We start from the raw sequence: 18,416 nt of genomic DNA on the forward strand, positions 1-18,416 counted from the left end.
CAGTGAGGCGTACCTTCAGAAGCTTCGGACATCCATTTTACCTGCCATCCGAGACTTGTATGGAGACGGAACATTTTAATTTCAACAAGATGGTGCCCCATCCCACTACCAAAATTGTGTTAGGGCGTATCTCGACGAAAATCTACCAGGAAGATGGACAGGCTGTAGAGGTGCTGTGGAGTGTCCACTACGTTCCCCAGACCTATCTCTGCACTTTTACCTGTGGGGAACACTAAAAGTCGTCGTTTATCGACAAAAGCCACGCACATTGGATGAAATTCGAGAATCCATCGTACATTCATGTGCAAATATCCAAATGAACACGTTTCAGTCAGTAGTTCGTGCTGCAGTTCGGCGGCATCGTCTGTGTGTGGATGTTAATGGTGACCATTTCGAACACCTATTGTGATATGTTTAACTTGAACTTTAAGCTACACTTTCACCAAAAATGAGATAACTCCGGCAATTAGTTTGCAAGTTATGGACTTTTTAACAGTGGATACATTTTTGGACCCCTCTGTATAGTATGCCGAAAGTCAGGGAAAGATACTGGGTGTCGTGTTGTTAGGAAGTTGCTCCTCTCCGAACCCTCGAAACTGCAGTAATACATCGACGTACAGACCGTACCATGTGCTGGAATCGTTTTCGAAGGAGACTGGTACACTTGTCTCGAGTGCTTCTAACAAATGATCCAACGTAGCTGGCACTGAATTTATCGAGTAGTCACAGGTATTGGCTGCAGTCTGTAAATGTTCAACTGAGTTAGAATCTAATTATATAGTCATGTAGTGTACGGGAAAGGGAGAGTATGAAAGGGAGGAGGAACATGCTGTGGTCATGAATTCACTGGACTGTTTACCGAGTCACCTGCCCGCAGCCAGAGAGCAATGACTTGCCAAATTCTCCCATTAAAACGTGGCATCTTCATCAGGGCGCCATAATGCCAGGAATGGATGCGGATGACCGACGTGAGTAAACACCCAACGCGCACCTGTCAGCGATCACTGTAGCCAGGCATTTTGGCATAACTGCAGTCGGACGAACACCACCCAGACCTCAGCCAAGCCACTTTCCGTCCAGATGCGACGTGCAGCCTCGAGTGCTCGGTGGGATGCCTACCCCCGCAGCCTCACACACAGCTGAGAGTGGAGTCCATCTATTGGAGCCACAACCCCCCACTGCCCGGCACCCCGGTGGTCGTGCCAGCTACCGAAGTCTGACTCGCCGTGCCATCGAGCCGGTGTCTTCCGAAGCACATGTGGACCACTTCTCTTTGTGCAGTACTGGTCAGAGTGGTTTCCAGGTCCACCACACTCACCTTGCATGGCTCCACAGAGACGTCCAGCAGATTCCTGCGTGTGGAAACGCAGTCCATAGATCCACCCCTCACACTGTCAATCTGTTGTTGTTGTGGTCTTCAGTCCTGAGATTGGTTTGATGCAGCTCTCCATGCTACTCTATCCTGCGCAAGCTTCTTCATCTCCCAGTACTTACTGCAACCCACATCCTTCTGAATCTGCTTAGTGTATTCATCTCTTGGTCTCCCTCTACGATTTTTACCCTGCATGCTGCCCTCCAATGCTAAATTTGTGATCCCTTGATGCTTCAGAACGTGTCCTACTAACCGGTCCCTTCTTTTTGTCAAATTGTGCCACATACTCCTCTTCTCCCCAAATCTATTCAATACTTCATCATTAGTTATGTGATCTACCTATCTAATCTTCAGCATTATTCTGTAGCACCACATTTCGAAAGCTTCTATTCGCTTCTTGCCCAAACTGTTTATCGTCCATGTTTCACTTCCATACATGCCTACACTCCATACAAATACTTTCAGAAACGACTTCCTGACACTTAAATCTATACTCGATGTTAACAAATTTCTCTTCTTCAGAAACGCTCTCCTTGCCATTGCCAGTCTACATTTTATATCCTCTCTACTTCGACCATCATCAGTTATTTTGCTCCCCAAATAGCAAAACTCCTTTACTACTTTAAGTGTCTCATTTCTTAATCTAATTCACTCAGCATCAGGCGACTTAATTCGACTACATTCCATTATCCTCGTTTTGCTTTTGTTGATTATGATCTTATATTCTCCTTTCAAGACAATGTCCGTTCCATTCAACTGCTCTTCCAAGTCCTTTGCTGTCTCCGATAGAATTACAATGTCATCGGCGAACCCCAACGTTTTTATTTCTTTTCCATGGATTTTAATACCTACTCCGAATTTTTCTTTTGTGTCCTTTACTGCTTGCTCAATATACAGATTGAATAACATCAGGGAAAGGCTACAACCCTGTCTCACTCCCTTCCCGACCACTGCTTCCCTTTCATGTCCCTCGACTCTTACAACAGCCATTTGGTTTCTGTACAAATTGTAAATAGCCTTTCGCTCCCTGTATTTTACCCCTGCCACCTTTAGAATTTGAAAGATAGTATTCCAGTCAACATTGTCAAAAGCTTTCTCTAAGTCTACAAATGCTAGAAATGTAGGTTTGCCTTTCCTTAGTCTATTTTCTAAGATGGGTCGTAGGGTCAATATTGCCTCACGTGTCCCAACATTTCTACGGAATCCAAACTGATCTTCGCCGAGGTCGGCTTCTACCAGTTTTTCCATTCGTCTGTAAAGAATTTGCGTTAGTATTTTGCAGTTGTGACTTATTGAACTGATAGTACGGAAATTTTCACATCTGTCAACACCTGCTTATTTGTGATTGGAATTATTTTATTCTTCTTGAAGTCTGAGGGTATTTCGGCTGTCTCATACAACTTGCTCACCAGATGGTAGAGTTTTGTCAGGACTGGCTCTCCTAAGGCCATCAGTAGTTCTAATGGAATGTTGTCTACTCCTGGGGCCTTGTTTCGACTCAGGTCTTTCAGTGCTCTGTCAAACTCTTCATGCAGTATCATATCTCCCATTTCATCTTCATCTACATCCTCTTCCATTTCCATAATATTGTCCTCAAGTACATCGCCCTTGTATAGACCCTTTATATACTCCTCCCGCCTTTCTGCTTTCCCGTCTCTGCTTAGAACTGGATTTCCATCTGAGCTCTTGATATTCATACAAGTGGTTCTCTTTTTTCCAAAGGTCTCTTTAATTTTCCTGTAGGCAGTATCTATCTTACCCCTAGTGAGATAAGCCTTTACATCCTTACATTTGTCCTCTAGCCATCCCTGCTTAGCCATTTTGCACTTCCTGTCGATCTCATTTTTGAGACGTCTGTATTCCTTTTTGCCTGCTTCATTTACTGCATTTTTATATTTTCTCCACTGTCAATCTAGGAAACTGAAATTCTTTTCTAATCTCTGATATTGTATCGCCTATGCGTCTTACACTGATTATCATCCCTCATTGAAAGACGGTTAGCTCGCGGAATGCTGATTCACTACACGCCTGTCTAAACTTCGTTTCTACATTTGCACCATAGGCGACATCTAACCGGCACTCTTTAAAGTGGGAGAACTCTTCGCACTACTTTTGGCCACTCGGTTACGACATATTTGAAAATGATTGCCTCCCGAAATCACGTTTAATTTCTATAAGCAGCGCTATAACATCGATTGTTTCAATACTCTGGTGTATGTATCCTAGTTTTCAGTTTCAGGGATACTTTCGCATACTTCTCCTTTTAAACTTCCTCAGAGATCACAAGTGAACAAGTCTAGAGAGATGCTCGCCGCCTGTCTCGGTGCAAGAAGTGGTGGGGTAGTGTGTTGTGCCCTGTGACGCTTCTCACAGTTTCGCCTCTAGCATCCCACAATAGAACTTTAATGTTTTCTCTTATTCTGATTTTAAATGATAGCATTCACTTTTTATGTACTCCAGTCTTTTTCTGAAATTATTAAAATTACTCCAGAAAATCGAGGTTTCTCGAAAACGTGAAAACGTGCTCCAAGGTGCAACGTTCTCTTGCACCTAGAAACAATTGCATAGACAAAAACAATGATGCACCATGAAGTTATTATCCGAATGGGTTGGATATCGACAGATGTGATATACATGTATAGACAAATTAATAGTTACAATTTTAGAAAAACTGAATTATTTATTCAATATACAGAGCTTCATAAATTGAGCAAGTCAATAACGTATTGGTCCATCTCTGGCCCTTATGCAATTAACGTTTCGGCTTGGCACGGATTGATAGAGTTGCTGGACGTCCTTTTAAGGTATTTCGTGTCCAGTTCTGTCCAACTGGGACGATACATCGTCAAAATACCGAGACGGTCGGAGGGTTTTCCCTTTCTTGCAGCGGTGTACCGTAGGTCTCTAGAAAAGCGTAGCGTTCCAAAACATTGGGAAAGGGTACAGGTCATTGCCGTTTTCAAGAAGGGACGTCGAACAGATGTGCAGAACTGTAGACCTATATCTCTAACGTCGATCAATTGTAGAATTTTAGAATCGTATGACTTTTCTGGAGACTAGAAATCTACTCTGTAGAAATCAGCATGGGTTTCGAAAAAGACGATCGTGCGAAACCCAGCTCGCGCTATTCGTCCACGAGACTCAGAGGGCCATAGACACGGGTTCCCAGGTAGATGCCGTGTTTCTTGACTTCCGCAAGGCGAGTGATAACAGTTCCCCACAGTCGTTTAATGAACAAAGTAAGAGCATATGGCCTATCAGACCAATTGTATGATTGGACTGAAGAGTTCCTGGATAACAGAACGTAGCATGTCATTCTCAATGGACAGAAGTATTCCAAAGTAAGAGAGATTTCAGATGTGCCGCAGGGGAGTGTCGTAGGACCGTTGCTATTCACAATATACATAAATGACCTTGTGGATGACATCGTAAGTTCACTGAGGCTTTTTGCGGATGATGTTGTAGTATATCGAGAGGTTGTAACAATGGAAAATTGTACTGAAATGCAGGAGGATCTGCAGCAAATTGACGCATGGTGCAGGGAATGGCAATTGAATCTCAATGTAGACAAGTATAATGTGCTGCGAATACATAGAAAGATAGGTCCCTTATCATTTAGCTACAGTATAGCAGGTCAGCAAGTGGAAGCAGTTAATTCCATAAATTACCTGGGAGTAGGCATTAGGAGTGATTTAAAATAGAATGACCACATAACATTAATCATCGGTAAAGCAGATGCCAGATTGAGATTCATTGGAAGAATCTTCAGGAAATGCAGTCCGAAAACAAAGGAAGTAGGTTACAATACACTTGTTCGCCCACTGCTTGAATACTGCTCACCGTTGTGGGATCCATACCAAATAGGGTTGATAGAAGATATAGAGAAGATCCAACGGAGAGCAGCGCGCTTCGTTGCAGGATCATTTAGTAATCGCAAAAGCGCTGCGGAGATTATAGATAAACTCCAGTGGAAGACTCTGCAGGAGAGACGCTCAGTAGCTCGGTACGGGCTTTTGTTGAAGTTTCGAGAACATACCTTTACCGAGGAGTCAAACAGTATATTACTCCCTCCTACGTATATCTCGCGAAGAGACCATGAGGATAAAATCAGAGAGATTAGAGCCCACACAGAGGCATGCCGACCATATTTCTTTCCACGAACGATACGATACTGGAATAGAAGGGAGAAGCGATAGAGGTACTCAAGGTACCCTCCGCCATACACCGTCAGGTGGATTGCGGAGTATCGATGTAGATGTAGATGTAGATAGAAGCAGACTGTAGAGGTGAAGGCAGAGAGGTACTTGTGAAGCATATGTTGTGTAGATGTATGTGCTTCCACGCAATTGGCAAAGTTTCTTACTTCCTGAGTGTTGTTGTAACATACGGGCATGACAAAAAGTTGTGGGATAGCGATATGTGCATACACAAAGATCGCATTGGCAGAGCTGTCGTTTGTACACTGAGTATTCATGTGAAACGGTTTCCGACGTGATTATGGCTGCACGACCGGAATTGACAGACTTTTAAGCGGAATGGGTGTAGGAGCTACACACACGGCACATTCCATTTTGGAAATCGTTAGAGAATTCAGTATTCAGAGATCCATAGTGTCAAGAGTGTGCCGAGAATATCAAATTTCAGGCATTACTTCTTATCCGGATGAGAGAGACGGCCTGCTCTTAACGGCTCAGTGCAGCAGCATTTGTGTAGAACTGACAGTGTTAGCAGACAAACAGCACTGTGTGAAATAACCCCAGAAATCAATGTGAGATGAACGTGAATGTATCCACTAGGACAGAATATCGCGTTATTGGGCAGCAGACGACTGACACAGGTGCTTTTGCTAACAGCATGAAATCGCCTGCAGTGCATCTCCTTGGCTCGCGACTATATCGGTTGGATCGTAGATGACTAGAAAACCGTGGCCTGGTCAGATGAGTCCCGATTTCAGTTGGTAAGAGCTGAAGGTAGGGTTATAATGTGGTGCAGACCCCACGAAGCCGTTGTCAACAAGGCACTGTTCAAGCTGACGGTTGCTCCATAAATAGTGTGGGTTGTGTTTACAGGGAATGGACTGGGTTCTATGATGAAACTGCACCGATTCTTGACTGGAGATGGTTATGTTCGGCTACTGGGAGACTTTTTGCAGCCATTCGTGAACTTCATGTTCCCAAAATTGTTCACAATTGGTTTAAAGAACATTCTGGACAATTTGAGGGAATGATTTGGCCCCCTACATCGTCTGCCATGAATCTCATCGAACATTTTTATGCATAAAATCCTGCCCCAGCAACATTTCCGCAATTATGGATGACTACAGAGGCAGAATGGCTCAATATTCTGCAGGGTACTTCCAATGACTTGGTGAGTCCATACCACATCAAGTTGCTCCACTGTGCTGAGCGGAAGAAGCTGTGACACGACATTAGGAGGTACACCATAACCTTTTTCACTTCAGTGTATATGGCTGAAGAGATGGAAGCACACATTCAGAGAATACCAATAACGTGTGATATAAATATTTCAATATGAAGAGTCCTAATATGAAATATTGGGTTAGGAAACTCTCTTTTCATTGGTTCCTATGCAGTGAGTTCCACTATTAATATACGAAGTTATCTGGCAGTAGACAGACAGTCAGGCCATGCTGCTTAATCCAGTTCACAGGCACTTGAACCTTAACAAAGGGAGCTGCTGGGCCAAGCTGCAGAAGTTTCTAAGACTACATAGCTTACAATAGCTGCACTGCATAAAAAATACAAAAAGAAAAAAAATGAAAGTATATTAAAAGTGGTACATCCTTTGTGTGTGAGTGTGGTGAGGGGGGGGGGGGGGGTGGAAAGTGTAGTTGTGCTATAATAAGAGAGATGGACCATAGCAATTTGGAGCAAAGTATCTATTCCCATTGCTTATTAACTATGAGATGGCCTACATCCTGAATATCATGTATATATTTAACAGAATGGGAATGTGGAAAAACTGGATGAGATGAAGTGTAAAATATCAAATGCTAAAAATAATGCCATATTTTTTGTGTATTGCCTATAAATCATTCCCATGTTTAAGTTTGGGAAAAGAAGATTTTTGGGACTACTCTTTCACAATCAGAATTTACTCCTGTATTTTTAATATGCTACTGTTACCATCCTGTATCTCGTCATGTCCACTACAACTTTGAGACTCAATGTTCCTCTTTGCGCAAGAAACTGTTCTGTTTGGAGCCAGCTGAGGAGGCTTTGGTGGCTGCATTCATAGGACTGTCACTTATTTGAAAGCATGTTGTACTTTGAATAGGTGCAAAGAATCATCTGCAACAGAGCCAGTTAAATGTATTAAAGAGATTAACACAATAACAGGACAGAAGGCAGGATTGACCACAACAGGAGAAAACTGAAACTGAAGTACTGTTACAGTCAGCTGGGATACTTAATGGTTGCCAATAACATCTGTAGGTTTCAGGTTCCTGGAGGTTTTAGTTTCCATTTTCTGACAGAAGATCATTGATAGTTACAACTAGTAGAAAGGATTTAATCTCACATCAGAAAATGCAAGCGTGTCTAGAATGCAAACTATACCTAGGTGATGGTGTGGCATGAAACTCTTCCACTTCTGAGCACCCTCTACAGTACTGGGTTTGACTCGTGGTGGTTCTACTGATAGCTGCCCAATCCTAGCACTGCTTTGCTGTGGCAGTACTTCACTCTATCGAAATGGGTGATTACAGAGTGTTGTGTCAAACAATTTCTTTACTGATTGGAGTTGTCAGACATATAATTTCATACAGGAGAGGAGAGAACTTTTTTGTTTTTCCCTTTCTGATCATTGAATTTCACAACAACACCAAATCATCTGGATGATACAGGATTAGAATTGCTCCCTTATTGCCTCTATGAAGCTGTCTCAGAGTTGCCTCGAAGTTTTACTCTTCTCCATTCTGTTGGGATAAACTCTCCACTTCACCCATATTAATATACAGTAGAAACCTACATAACTCAAAGGAAGATCATTGGGCAGCCATATACTACCTCATTGGGTGCATGTCTATTTGACTCATGGAACCTATTGTTGTAAGCAGACAAGATGTATGACAGATATCGATCCCAATCATTATGTGTATTTTTCATATCATAACTTTTTAACTATGGTTTTATTAACGTGTTCTATTTGGCTATTAGCTTCAGACTGGAAGAGAATGTTCTCCATAATATTGACAAATACTATCAGGACCAAGTACTACGAAAAATGAGCAATAAATGACAGAATATATTTGTTCTCTAGTTCAGTGAGCGGAATACGACCCATATTATCTCAGTACACAACTTCAAATGACTCGAAAGCGTCAGGCAAGGTTTTGTAACATGATTTGTGGTCTGTTGTGTCGCGCAGTCTGTGCACACTGAATACACACACATATATAATTCTCAGAACCGTACTGGCAGCCTTCTCACCAATAATATGTGGCAATACATACATTCTGCATTTACGTAGACACTCCACAAGCCACTACATGGTGAGTGTCATTAGTGACAGTCCCATGTCATTGATCCCAAACCCACTGCAACCATAATCGACTATGTCACTGAGTCAACATAGAAACACATAGGCACTATCTGCTACATAGTTCCATTTGGAGCAGCGGTTGCTGAATGGTGTGATCAGCACCTGTCCTGCTCACAGAGGAAGCACAGCTCCAACCTCCACATTCTGTGATGAGCTGTGGACATCTAGCACATTGCCGCCTGCTTGTGGTTTCACTGTCCTTTAGTCAGTTCCCACATATGCTAATTACAGTAACCCGTGAACAGCTAACCAACTTTGACATTTATGAGGCGAGATGCTCATTCCTGGGTACTAAGCCATAACAACCTGCTCTTTGTCAAAGTCGCTTATGGCAGTGGATTTCCCTATTTGTGGCCAATATCATCACTAGAATGATTCACAATTTGTGTCTGCTCCACTTACACACTTTCCTCAGCACACCAAGCTTCAGCAACATCTCCAGGCAGCATTCATTTTTACTGTCATAATCATTACAGTGTGTTTGCTCATCACAATATGTAGATACAGAAGTAGAGGTAAAAGGTAAACAGTCAGTTTCCACTGTGTGCAGCTCTGGCAAAGTCAGTAAGCTTGGAATACGACGAAGACCCATTCTACGGGAGCAACTACAGTGGGCGTGAAGTCGAGGCCTGTTGCTGCTCACCACCGCCCCCATCTCCGGAGCCCTGCCCAGCCTCCCCGGGACGCCACCGCGGCAGCGTTCCCAAGGGCTTCTACACACTGACGGGTGATATCTCACCAAAGTCGACGCCGCGGCGCACGTAGGTAGAACTACCAGCCACCTCTTTCATACCTAATAGTGCTGCCCAGCTAGCGAAACCCATCTACTGCTTTTAATGTTTCATTGCCTAAGCCATTTCGCTCAGCAACAGCTAATTTAATTTGTAAGAATTGACAACAATGTGGGGAAATTCATTTGGCATTTGTCGATTTGGAAAAAGCCTTTGATGAATTTGACAAAGAATATTTGTTGAGTATAATGAAGGAAAGACGGTACCCCACTCCATTTAAAAACACCTTAAGAAGACTATATGAGAATACAACGATCATATTAGGTGTAAATAGAGAGCTATAGTACCTTTCATCACAAAAAGGGGTTGTACTATATATTAGCTGATTATCAGTTGTCATTAATGTGGAATATGTGCCCTGATTTCACCTTTGTGATGGCTTAAGCTCTGCTGAGAACGCTTTTCAAATGTGTCTAGATCGTCTGTGTCAGGAATGGACGTCTGTACTTCCTCAACAGCCAAAACCAGAGAAGATACTGATGTTGCATGGTGGGGTGTGAAGCGAAATCGATGTTCCAACTCAAACTGATGGTGATGGACAAGCTAGAGTGTTCAGGACTGTTATTGTCTTCAAACCATTGCCTCCCTAACGCTGATGTATACCGGGGTGCATTGTCATTGTCTTCAAACGTCTGCTGCTCTGGCCAAGAGGTTCTAGGCGCTTCAGTCCAGAACCACGCTACTGCTACAGTCGCAGGTTCGAATCCTGCCTCAGGCATGAATGTGTGTGATGTCCTTCGGTTAGTTACGTTTAAGTAGTTCTAAGTCTAGGGGACTGATGACCTCAGATGTTAAGTCCCATAGTGCATAGAGCCATTTGAACCATTTTTGTCTCCAAACTGTTCCTCTACTGTTAGCAGTATGCAATGGCATAACATATGTTAATATCCTCCAACATCTAGCGTTTTCTAAGCGCAATGAGGGTTTGACACTGCAACCACAAAAAAACACCCTCATACCATAACACCACCCCATCTGTACTCCACTGTTGGCACTACATATTATGGCAGGTAACGTTCTCCAGGTGTCTGCCAATGCTAGGCCCTTCTGTAGGGCTGCCACAGAATACAGTGTGATTCACCACTTCACTGTTTGCACCACCTCAAGTGTCACTTAGCGTTGGCTACAGAAATGTGTGGCTAATTATGAGCTGTTAGACCATTGTACCCAGTCTACTTAATGCCCTAGGCACAATCATTGTACTAGCTGTACTGTTGGTAGCACTTTGGAACCCATGAGTGATTCCTTCCACTGATAACCACCCTTCACAATGCTCAGCAGTCGATTATGGTGATATCGGACCACAGGACATCACAAAATGTAGCTACATCATCTGAAAAATCACCTCCTCGAACCTCAACTGGGCTAGAACCGACTGTGTTCAACTACTTGGACTGACAGTACTCCGATCCGCCTCCTATAAATTTACTGCACCCTGAAATTTTAAGTTAGCTGCAACCAGAAATATTCTACTCTTCTTGAAATATTCTACTCTTCTTCAGTTTTGCTGACTTTAATTCGCACATTCAAGTAATTACACAAAACTATAACATTGTGAACAGTCACCTATTAGCTCGAATGAAACAGATTACCACTGATAAATATTCTCCTATACAAACTGAACAATTGGTGACGTGTTTCTACCTACACACAGAAACCATCGGTAGAGCACAGTAATTCGTATGAGGTTAAATGTAAAACAGCGAAACATGCAAATGTATGGTAAACACATAGAAAGTACATAAATAAAGCAACATTGGCAATTAAAAGCAAGTGAAAAGAAACCAAAACTGTTTAACTCTTATTTCGATAGTATTAGTAACTGTTGTTTGCAAAAATGACTGTGTCGAAAATTATTGTGGTTATTAAAACAAATAATTAAATAAATGAAACCAAATTTTAAGTACTGTTCTGAACGCTATTGAAAATAAAGTTGAATAGTATTACAGTATGACAACTTACAATTATGTAAAGTGAATGACAAAGAAAAGCTATTGTTGTTTGTACATCAAGAGTTTTTACATCACTGATTAGAACGATGTAGTTTGCGATGTTTCTTAGCCAATGTTCCTTAAAAACGGTTTCCACTTAGCTCATGCTGCTGACGAGTTGTCGATATTTGCGTCATTAATCCATGATCCTTGATCGTGTAATCCAATAATTTGTGTCGTCCTGCTGATCTCTTTGATCGCGAGCGCCAGTTATGAACGGAACAGATACACTCCATGTTTGGAGAATGAAGTCCACTCTACCAGTCTGCATACAAAGACGAAAGTAAGACACGCTCTTCCCCACTAATGTGCGACGTAATCAGACGTCAGAATGTTTATCACACACTTTAGCTTCAGATTACAGATTTATGGTTTACTATCGTGGGGCGGCGCTTTTCACAGTATATCCGTCCGCACTATGAAAATAAATCGCATCGATTTTACTGTACATCATTAGCCAGCAATTGCCTACACATTTCATTCAATTATGCAACGATCAGCATACCATAACACTCGCAGCAAAATTTATTCATATCAGTATACGACACGAAAATGTGTTACCATATTTTATGGTTTGCATATAACTTACTGGTCTGCACAACAAAGTTTTTTATTTAATGAGTCAAAAGAAAGCTCTGCCAAATGAGCAACATGACACGTAAAGTCACTGGATCTTTAATCGCGGAACACACTGAGACCATAAATGTATCACTCTCCAAACACTGACATTTCTCACTGGTGACAGGCACAATGTGTAGCAGTATATGCGCGGCGCGACAGTCACCCCCGCCCCCCTCCTCTTTTCGCACTTCCGAGTCTTTGTTGACGCCTTCTCTATCAATTCTATATGAGTCTACATTGCTCATACTTCGTCACATAAAATTTTCAAAAATTCTGATTATATCGATTTACAGTTTTATAGAAAACACATGTTCATATTAATCTGTCCATAGAAAGTGAATTCAAATAACATGCTAACAAATAAGAAAGTATACAACATCAGAATAATTGAAAATGGCAATCAAATTGTATACAACATCAGAATAACTGAAAATGGCAATCAAATTCATAACAGCTACATTATATGTACAAAAATCTTTCTGAAGTCCCTTTTTCGGTGTATAACGAAAATGAGAGAAACATATAAAAATAACTTTTTCATTCCTTCGGAATTCCTAAATTATCTTACCAATAACAGAAGTAACATGACAGAGTCTATAAAAATTATTTTCATCTACCCTCATTTTCATACAACAAAACATAATGCAATTGTTCTACTTACATATAAACCTTTTCAGCTTTTATTGTTTTTAGTTGTTTTGTGTAAGTTTTCATTTCTTAACTTCTCACACAAGTATTCCCCATCTCTGTGCAATCATTCGTTTAGCTATTAGTGTTATGGAAATCATTGTTATTTGTTTCTTGATATGAGCAGTCTTTCAACCTGTTTCTTACTACTAACCTATGAAATCTACTGAAAACTACATACTTTTACAAATTCTAATTATGTTCACAACTTGATGTAACTCTTGTCTTTTGATACTTTTTCCTTTTGTTATTTGTCCATTTGCATGGTGTAAACAAATTCAGAAACATTGAACTACTATTAAATTAATGCTCATTGTCCTGTTAAATGTCCTCTGCCTTAAATGGCGTTGCAAACTTAAAGAAGTAAAACTTTCAGTTTTATACTTCAAAAAACAAAATTATATTCTCTCTACACCTCCATTCATTTCTGCTTCTGGGTCCTAAACATAGAGAATTTACCTTCATTGTTTGTGTCACTTTAACCTTATATCGTTTCAAATTCACTATATTCTCAAGATAAAATTTGCCTTTCACTTTGGGTAAACTGAACAGAATACATACAGGTGTGGTATACTCATTACCTTAAATGGGCCTTTGTACACATCAAGAAATTTTGATATTTCATTATTTATATCTGGATTTTTCATATATCTTAACTAACACTAACTGCAAAGAAGACACATTGAGTTGCAGACAAACACATTTAAAAGACACTTACATGAAACATTCAGCCACATCCTTCAGCAGTAAAATAGACACACACCACATTCACAGGCAGAAGCAAACACACCACATACTTGTATGTCTGCCAACTCTCACCAGCTTGGACCAAAATTCCAGCCGTAGATGTTCTGAAGATTCTGGACCAAGCTCTTGGACTTGGTGACCATGTTTTTGTGAGTTGTGCTTGCTTATGTGAGTGAATGGTGTGTGTATCTCTTTTGCTGATGAAGGGAGCTTTGGCTGAATGTTTTACATAAGTGTCTTTTGATTGTGTGTCTGCAACTTAATGTGTCTTCTTTAGATACATTATTGATATTCCTACCTGGAGTTTCCATTGTTATCTAACACTAAATCTCCACTTTAACATAAACCTTCTTTATCTTCTCATCCTATCTTCTCTTTCTCTCCAAGTCCCTTACTCTTTTCTTCTTCTCATCCCAACTTTATTATTTTCTAAGGGGAACATCCAGCTTCTCTTCTACAAAACTCAAAGAACTCTCTGTCTCCATCATCTAATAAGGAGAAAATCCTATTACGTCATGAATTACACTATTCATTACATCTTCACTATTCCCTACAATGTCTCTGCACAAGCTGTGATTGTTGCTACAGTATATTCACCTATACAGTTTCTCTTACAAAATGTGCTGCAGGATTTCTCGCCAGATTACGAGGGGCGTTCGAAAAGTCCGGGCAAAAATAAAATCTACTTGTGTGTTTGGGGTAAACCTTTCTCATTTTTCGACATAGTCTCCTTTTAGACTTATACACTTCCTCCAACGCTGTTCTAATTTGTTGATCCATTCCAAATAATAGGATTGTCCAAGTCTCCAAAATAACTATTAGTTGCTGCAGTCATCTCCTTGTTTGAATAAAATCTTTGTCTCACCAGCTATTTCTTCAAATTGGGGAACAAATACTAGTCCGAGGGAGCCAAGTGTGGAGAATAAGGAGGATGTGAAACGAGTTGGTATCCTATTTCCATTAATTTTGCGACCACAACTGCTGAGGTGTGTGCTGGTGCATTGTCGTGTTGGAAATGGACTTTTTTGCTGTCCAATCGGCGGCGTTTTTCTTGGAGCTCGGTTTTCAGACGGTCCAATAACGATGAATAATATGCACCTGTAATAGTTTGTCCTTTTCCAGATAGTTGATGAGGATTATCCCTTGCGAATCCCAGAAGACAGTCGTCATAACCTTTCCAACTGAAGGAATGGTCTTCGCCTTTTTGGTGCAGATTCTCCTATGGTAACCCATTGTTCGATTGTTGTTTGGTCTCAGGAGTATAGTAATGTATCCATGTTTCATCCACAATGACGAAACGACACTTAAGGCCCTGCGGATTCTTCCCAAATAGCTGTAAACCATCCTTGCAACACCTCACACGATTCTGTTTTTGGTAAAGCGTGAGCAATCGTGGAACCCATCTTGCAGATAGCTTTCTCATGTCCAAATGTTTATGCAAAATATTATGTACCCATTCATTCGAGATGCTCACGGCACCAGCAATCTACGCAACTTAACTCTTCTGTCATCCATCACCATATTATGGGTTTTACCAATGATTTCTGAAGTCATAATCTCCACAGGAGTCCAGAACGTTCAGCATCACTTATGCCCATATGGCCACTCTGAAAATTTTGAAACCACTTATAAACTGATCTAATCGAAGGTGCAGAGTCACCATAATGTTTATCAAGCTTCTCTTTAGTCTCCTGAGGGCTTTTGCCTTTCATAAAGTAATGTTTAATCACGAAATTCTTTTTCGATCATTTTTTTGACAATCACTCGACTTCCTTGATTCACACGAATGCCAAATACAAAGAAATAGACCAATATGCCTGAAACTTGGTTTGTGTTCTTTCCAAAGATGCTACTGACTAAACATGACCTCGATGCGCGCCGGTGGTGCCGTCTCTCGGACTTTGCACGAACTTTTCAAACCCTCCTCGTATATATTGATGTATATATTATTGCTATTCGAGCTGGTAAGACCTTACTTCCATTTTTTACACATAAACTATGAACCATTATCAGGAAGTATGACGTTTGGTTTACCAAATGTTACAAAATAGTCCTTTTCTGACTTAATCAAAATCTCTCTGCCACTCTTTGTACAGATGTTAGAGTTTTATGACTTTAGAGAATACTTCCAACACTACAAAGATATAGGAAAAACCTCCTTCAGTCTTCAGCAAAGAACTGTAAAAGCCCACTGCTAACAATTCCCTCTAATCATTTGTGTTAACACTCTGTATAGGAAGCCTATGTGTATGGTTAGTAACCTCGGCTCTCTGACACTTGCCACACATTTTAATTCGGTTTATTTACCCTCCTTACCATGTTGCCAAAAATTATACTCTCTCTCTGGTTTTTGTATAGACTCCTTAGCACCTACACATCCATGTACTCACTAGGCCTGTACATCTTTAAAAAACTCCACCGTATATCTTCTACTATTTCAGAAGTTTGTTCTTACAATTTGGCTTATAATAGTTCCTTTCAATCAGCTTCCATATCTCATTATGATGCTGATACTTTTCGTTACAAGAGTTGCCCAAAAAGTAATGCACTGAAGTTTTTCATCAACAGTTCTTTGATGAACGTAATGAGAATTACACACACGAAAGAATGGTGCTTCATCTACACACCCCATTTTTCCATGTAATCTTCATCCTGTTATATGGCCTTCCTCCAGCATGAAACAAGAGCATGTATGCCCTGGCAATACCAATCCTTCTCCAGGTGGCGGAGCCAGTGCTTCACTGTGTGAGTCACCTTCTCATCATCCTCAAAATGTCTTCCACGAATGGCGTCCTGTAATGACCCAAACAAATGGAAATCTGAGGGGTCTAGGTGAGGGCTTTAGAGTGGTTGGGATAACACTGTCCAACCCTGTTTTGCGATGTGTTCAGTAGTTCTCAGACTTTCATGTGGCTGAGTGTGATCGAGTTGGAGAAAAACATATGGGTTGCTGTGGCGCCAAAGTCTTGAGTTTTGTTAATGTGTTGACTTATGCTTCTGAATTAATGCTACCGCCTCTAGGCATCACATCAATGAGAATCATACCTTCACAACCCCAGAACACGGTGATGATGACCTTACCGGCAGAAGCAGTTGCTATGAATTTTTTCTTCTATGGACAGTGGCAGTGGCGCCATTCCGACTGTAGTTTTGTTTTGAGCTCAAAATGGTGAACCCAGGTTTCATCATTTGTTAGAATCCAGGAGAAAAAGGCCACCTCCTCAGCTTCAAAACGTTGCAACAAATCAAGGCAAATATTTTTCTGTGCTATTTGTGATGCACTGTTAGACACCATGGGATCCATCTTTCACATAGTGGTGGTGTGTTGGGGCTTATGGGCGCTCAACATCGAGGTCATCAGTGCCCTGACACACATTAAAAGGAACAAATGTGGACAGGCCTAAGAAAACTAAAGCACACACTCAAAGAAAGCAGGAAAAGAAGGAAAATGCTACATAAGAAAGTAAAACCTAAGGAAAGGGGAAACATAGCAACAAGAATGTCACAGGAAATTGTTATTGGCTGGCCACTGACATAAAATATGGGAGAGCTTGTCACACAGTGAGAAAATTAAAATCCTCTCCCTAAAATCTTTGTAAAAACATTTGACATGGCACAGAACTTTAAAACTTTAGCCACATTCGTCCGAGTGTTGCCTAAAAGAGATGGCAGGTCCGCTGGCAAGTCAGCTGCGGCCCGCTGGTCAGAAAATAAAACGCAATCCAATAAAACGTGGCGCACAGTGACCTGGACGCCGCAAGTACCACACATTGGAGGGTCCTCTCGCCGGAGCAGATAGCCATGCGTCATAGGGCTGAACCTCGTCCCGTCGATGGGGCTGAAAGGAAGTACACCACACACTCGTTGTGGGCTTGACTATGTGGAGCTTATTGTCAGTCACTTCCACCCACTCATCCTCCCACCGATGCATGACCCATGAGCTCAACAGCGAGGTGAGTGCGTGCAAGGGGATAGCAAACTGAGATACTTGTGGGGCGAGACATGACTCCTTGGCTGCGAGATCTGCCCTTTCATTCCCAGCAATGCCGACATGCCCCGAAGCCCAGCAGAAAGCTACAACCTTCCCTAGTCGCTGTAGTCAGAGGAGGGCATCCTGGATGGTCTGGACAATTTTGTCTGCCAGATACAAACGTGCAATAAGTGAAGGGCACTGAGTGAATCGGAACAGACAAGAAATTTAGGAGAGGAAGAATGTCTCATGTGCTCCAGTGCCCACAAGATCGCACACAATTCTGCATCAATGACAGTGAAAATTTGAGGTAGTCGGACCTTGAAGATACCATCTGGAAAAACAACTGAGCAACCAACAGAATCCCCTTGTTTCGACCCATCCGTAAAAACAGCTACATAGTCGTGGTGCCCAGATAAAATGGCAGAAAATGCTGCATTAAAAACGGTGGCAGGAGTGCAATCTCTCTTGTACTACAATAAACCTAAAATCTCTCCGGGCCTCTTCAGTAACCAGGGTGGCAGGCGGTTAAAACCATGGATTTGGGGTTGTACAGACCCCACACCGAGGGACTCTAGTACACGTTGCACACGGATCCCAAAGGGCAACGTAGCTCGGGGACGACGGGAAAAAAGGCGGTCCAGAGGTAGATGGGCAACAAGGTGGTAAGCAGG

At 41.6% G+C, this 18,416-nt stretch overlaps 1 protein-coding gene across 1 annotated transcript in view; it reads left to right on the forward strand.

The window, feature by feature from the left end:
• The window catches only part of LOC126289431 (uncharacterized), a 114,904-nt gene that overhangs the window by 20,816 nt on the left and 75,672 nt on the right, over positions 1-18,416 (forward strand). Inside the window, exon 3 of the mRNA XM_049984902.1 lies at positions 9,486-9,696. Within this exon, the coding sequence (XP_049840859.1) occupies positions 9,486-9,696 (211 nt within the window). The remainder of the gene's footprint in view (positions 1-9,485; positions 9,697-18,416) is intronic.

Source organism: Schistocerca gregaria, chromosome 1 (genome assembly GCF_023897955.1).
Source record: "Schistocerca gregaria isolate iqSchGreg1 chromosome 1, iqSchGreg1.2, whole genome shotgun sequence".
Classification (NCBI taxonomy): domain Eukaryota; kingdom Metazoa; phylum Arthropoda; class Insecta; order Orthoptera; family Acrididae; genus Schistocerca; species Schistocerca gregaria.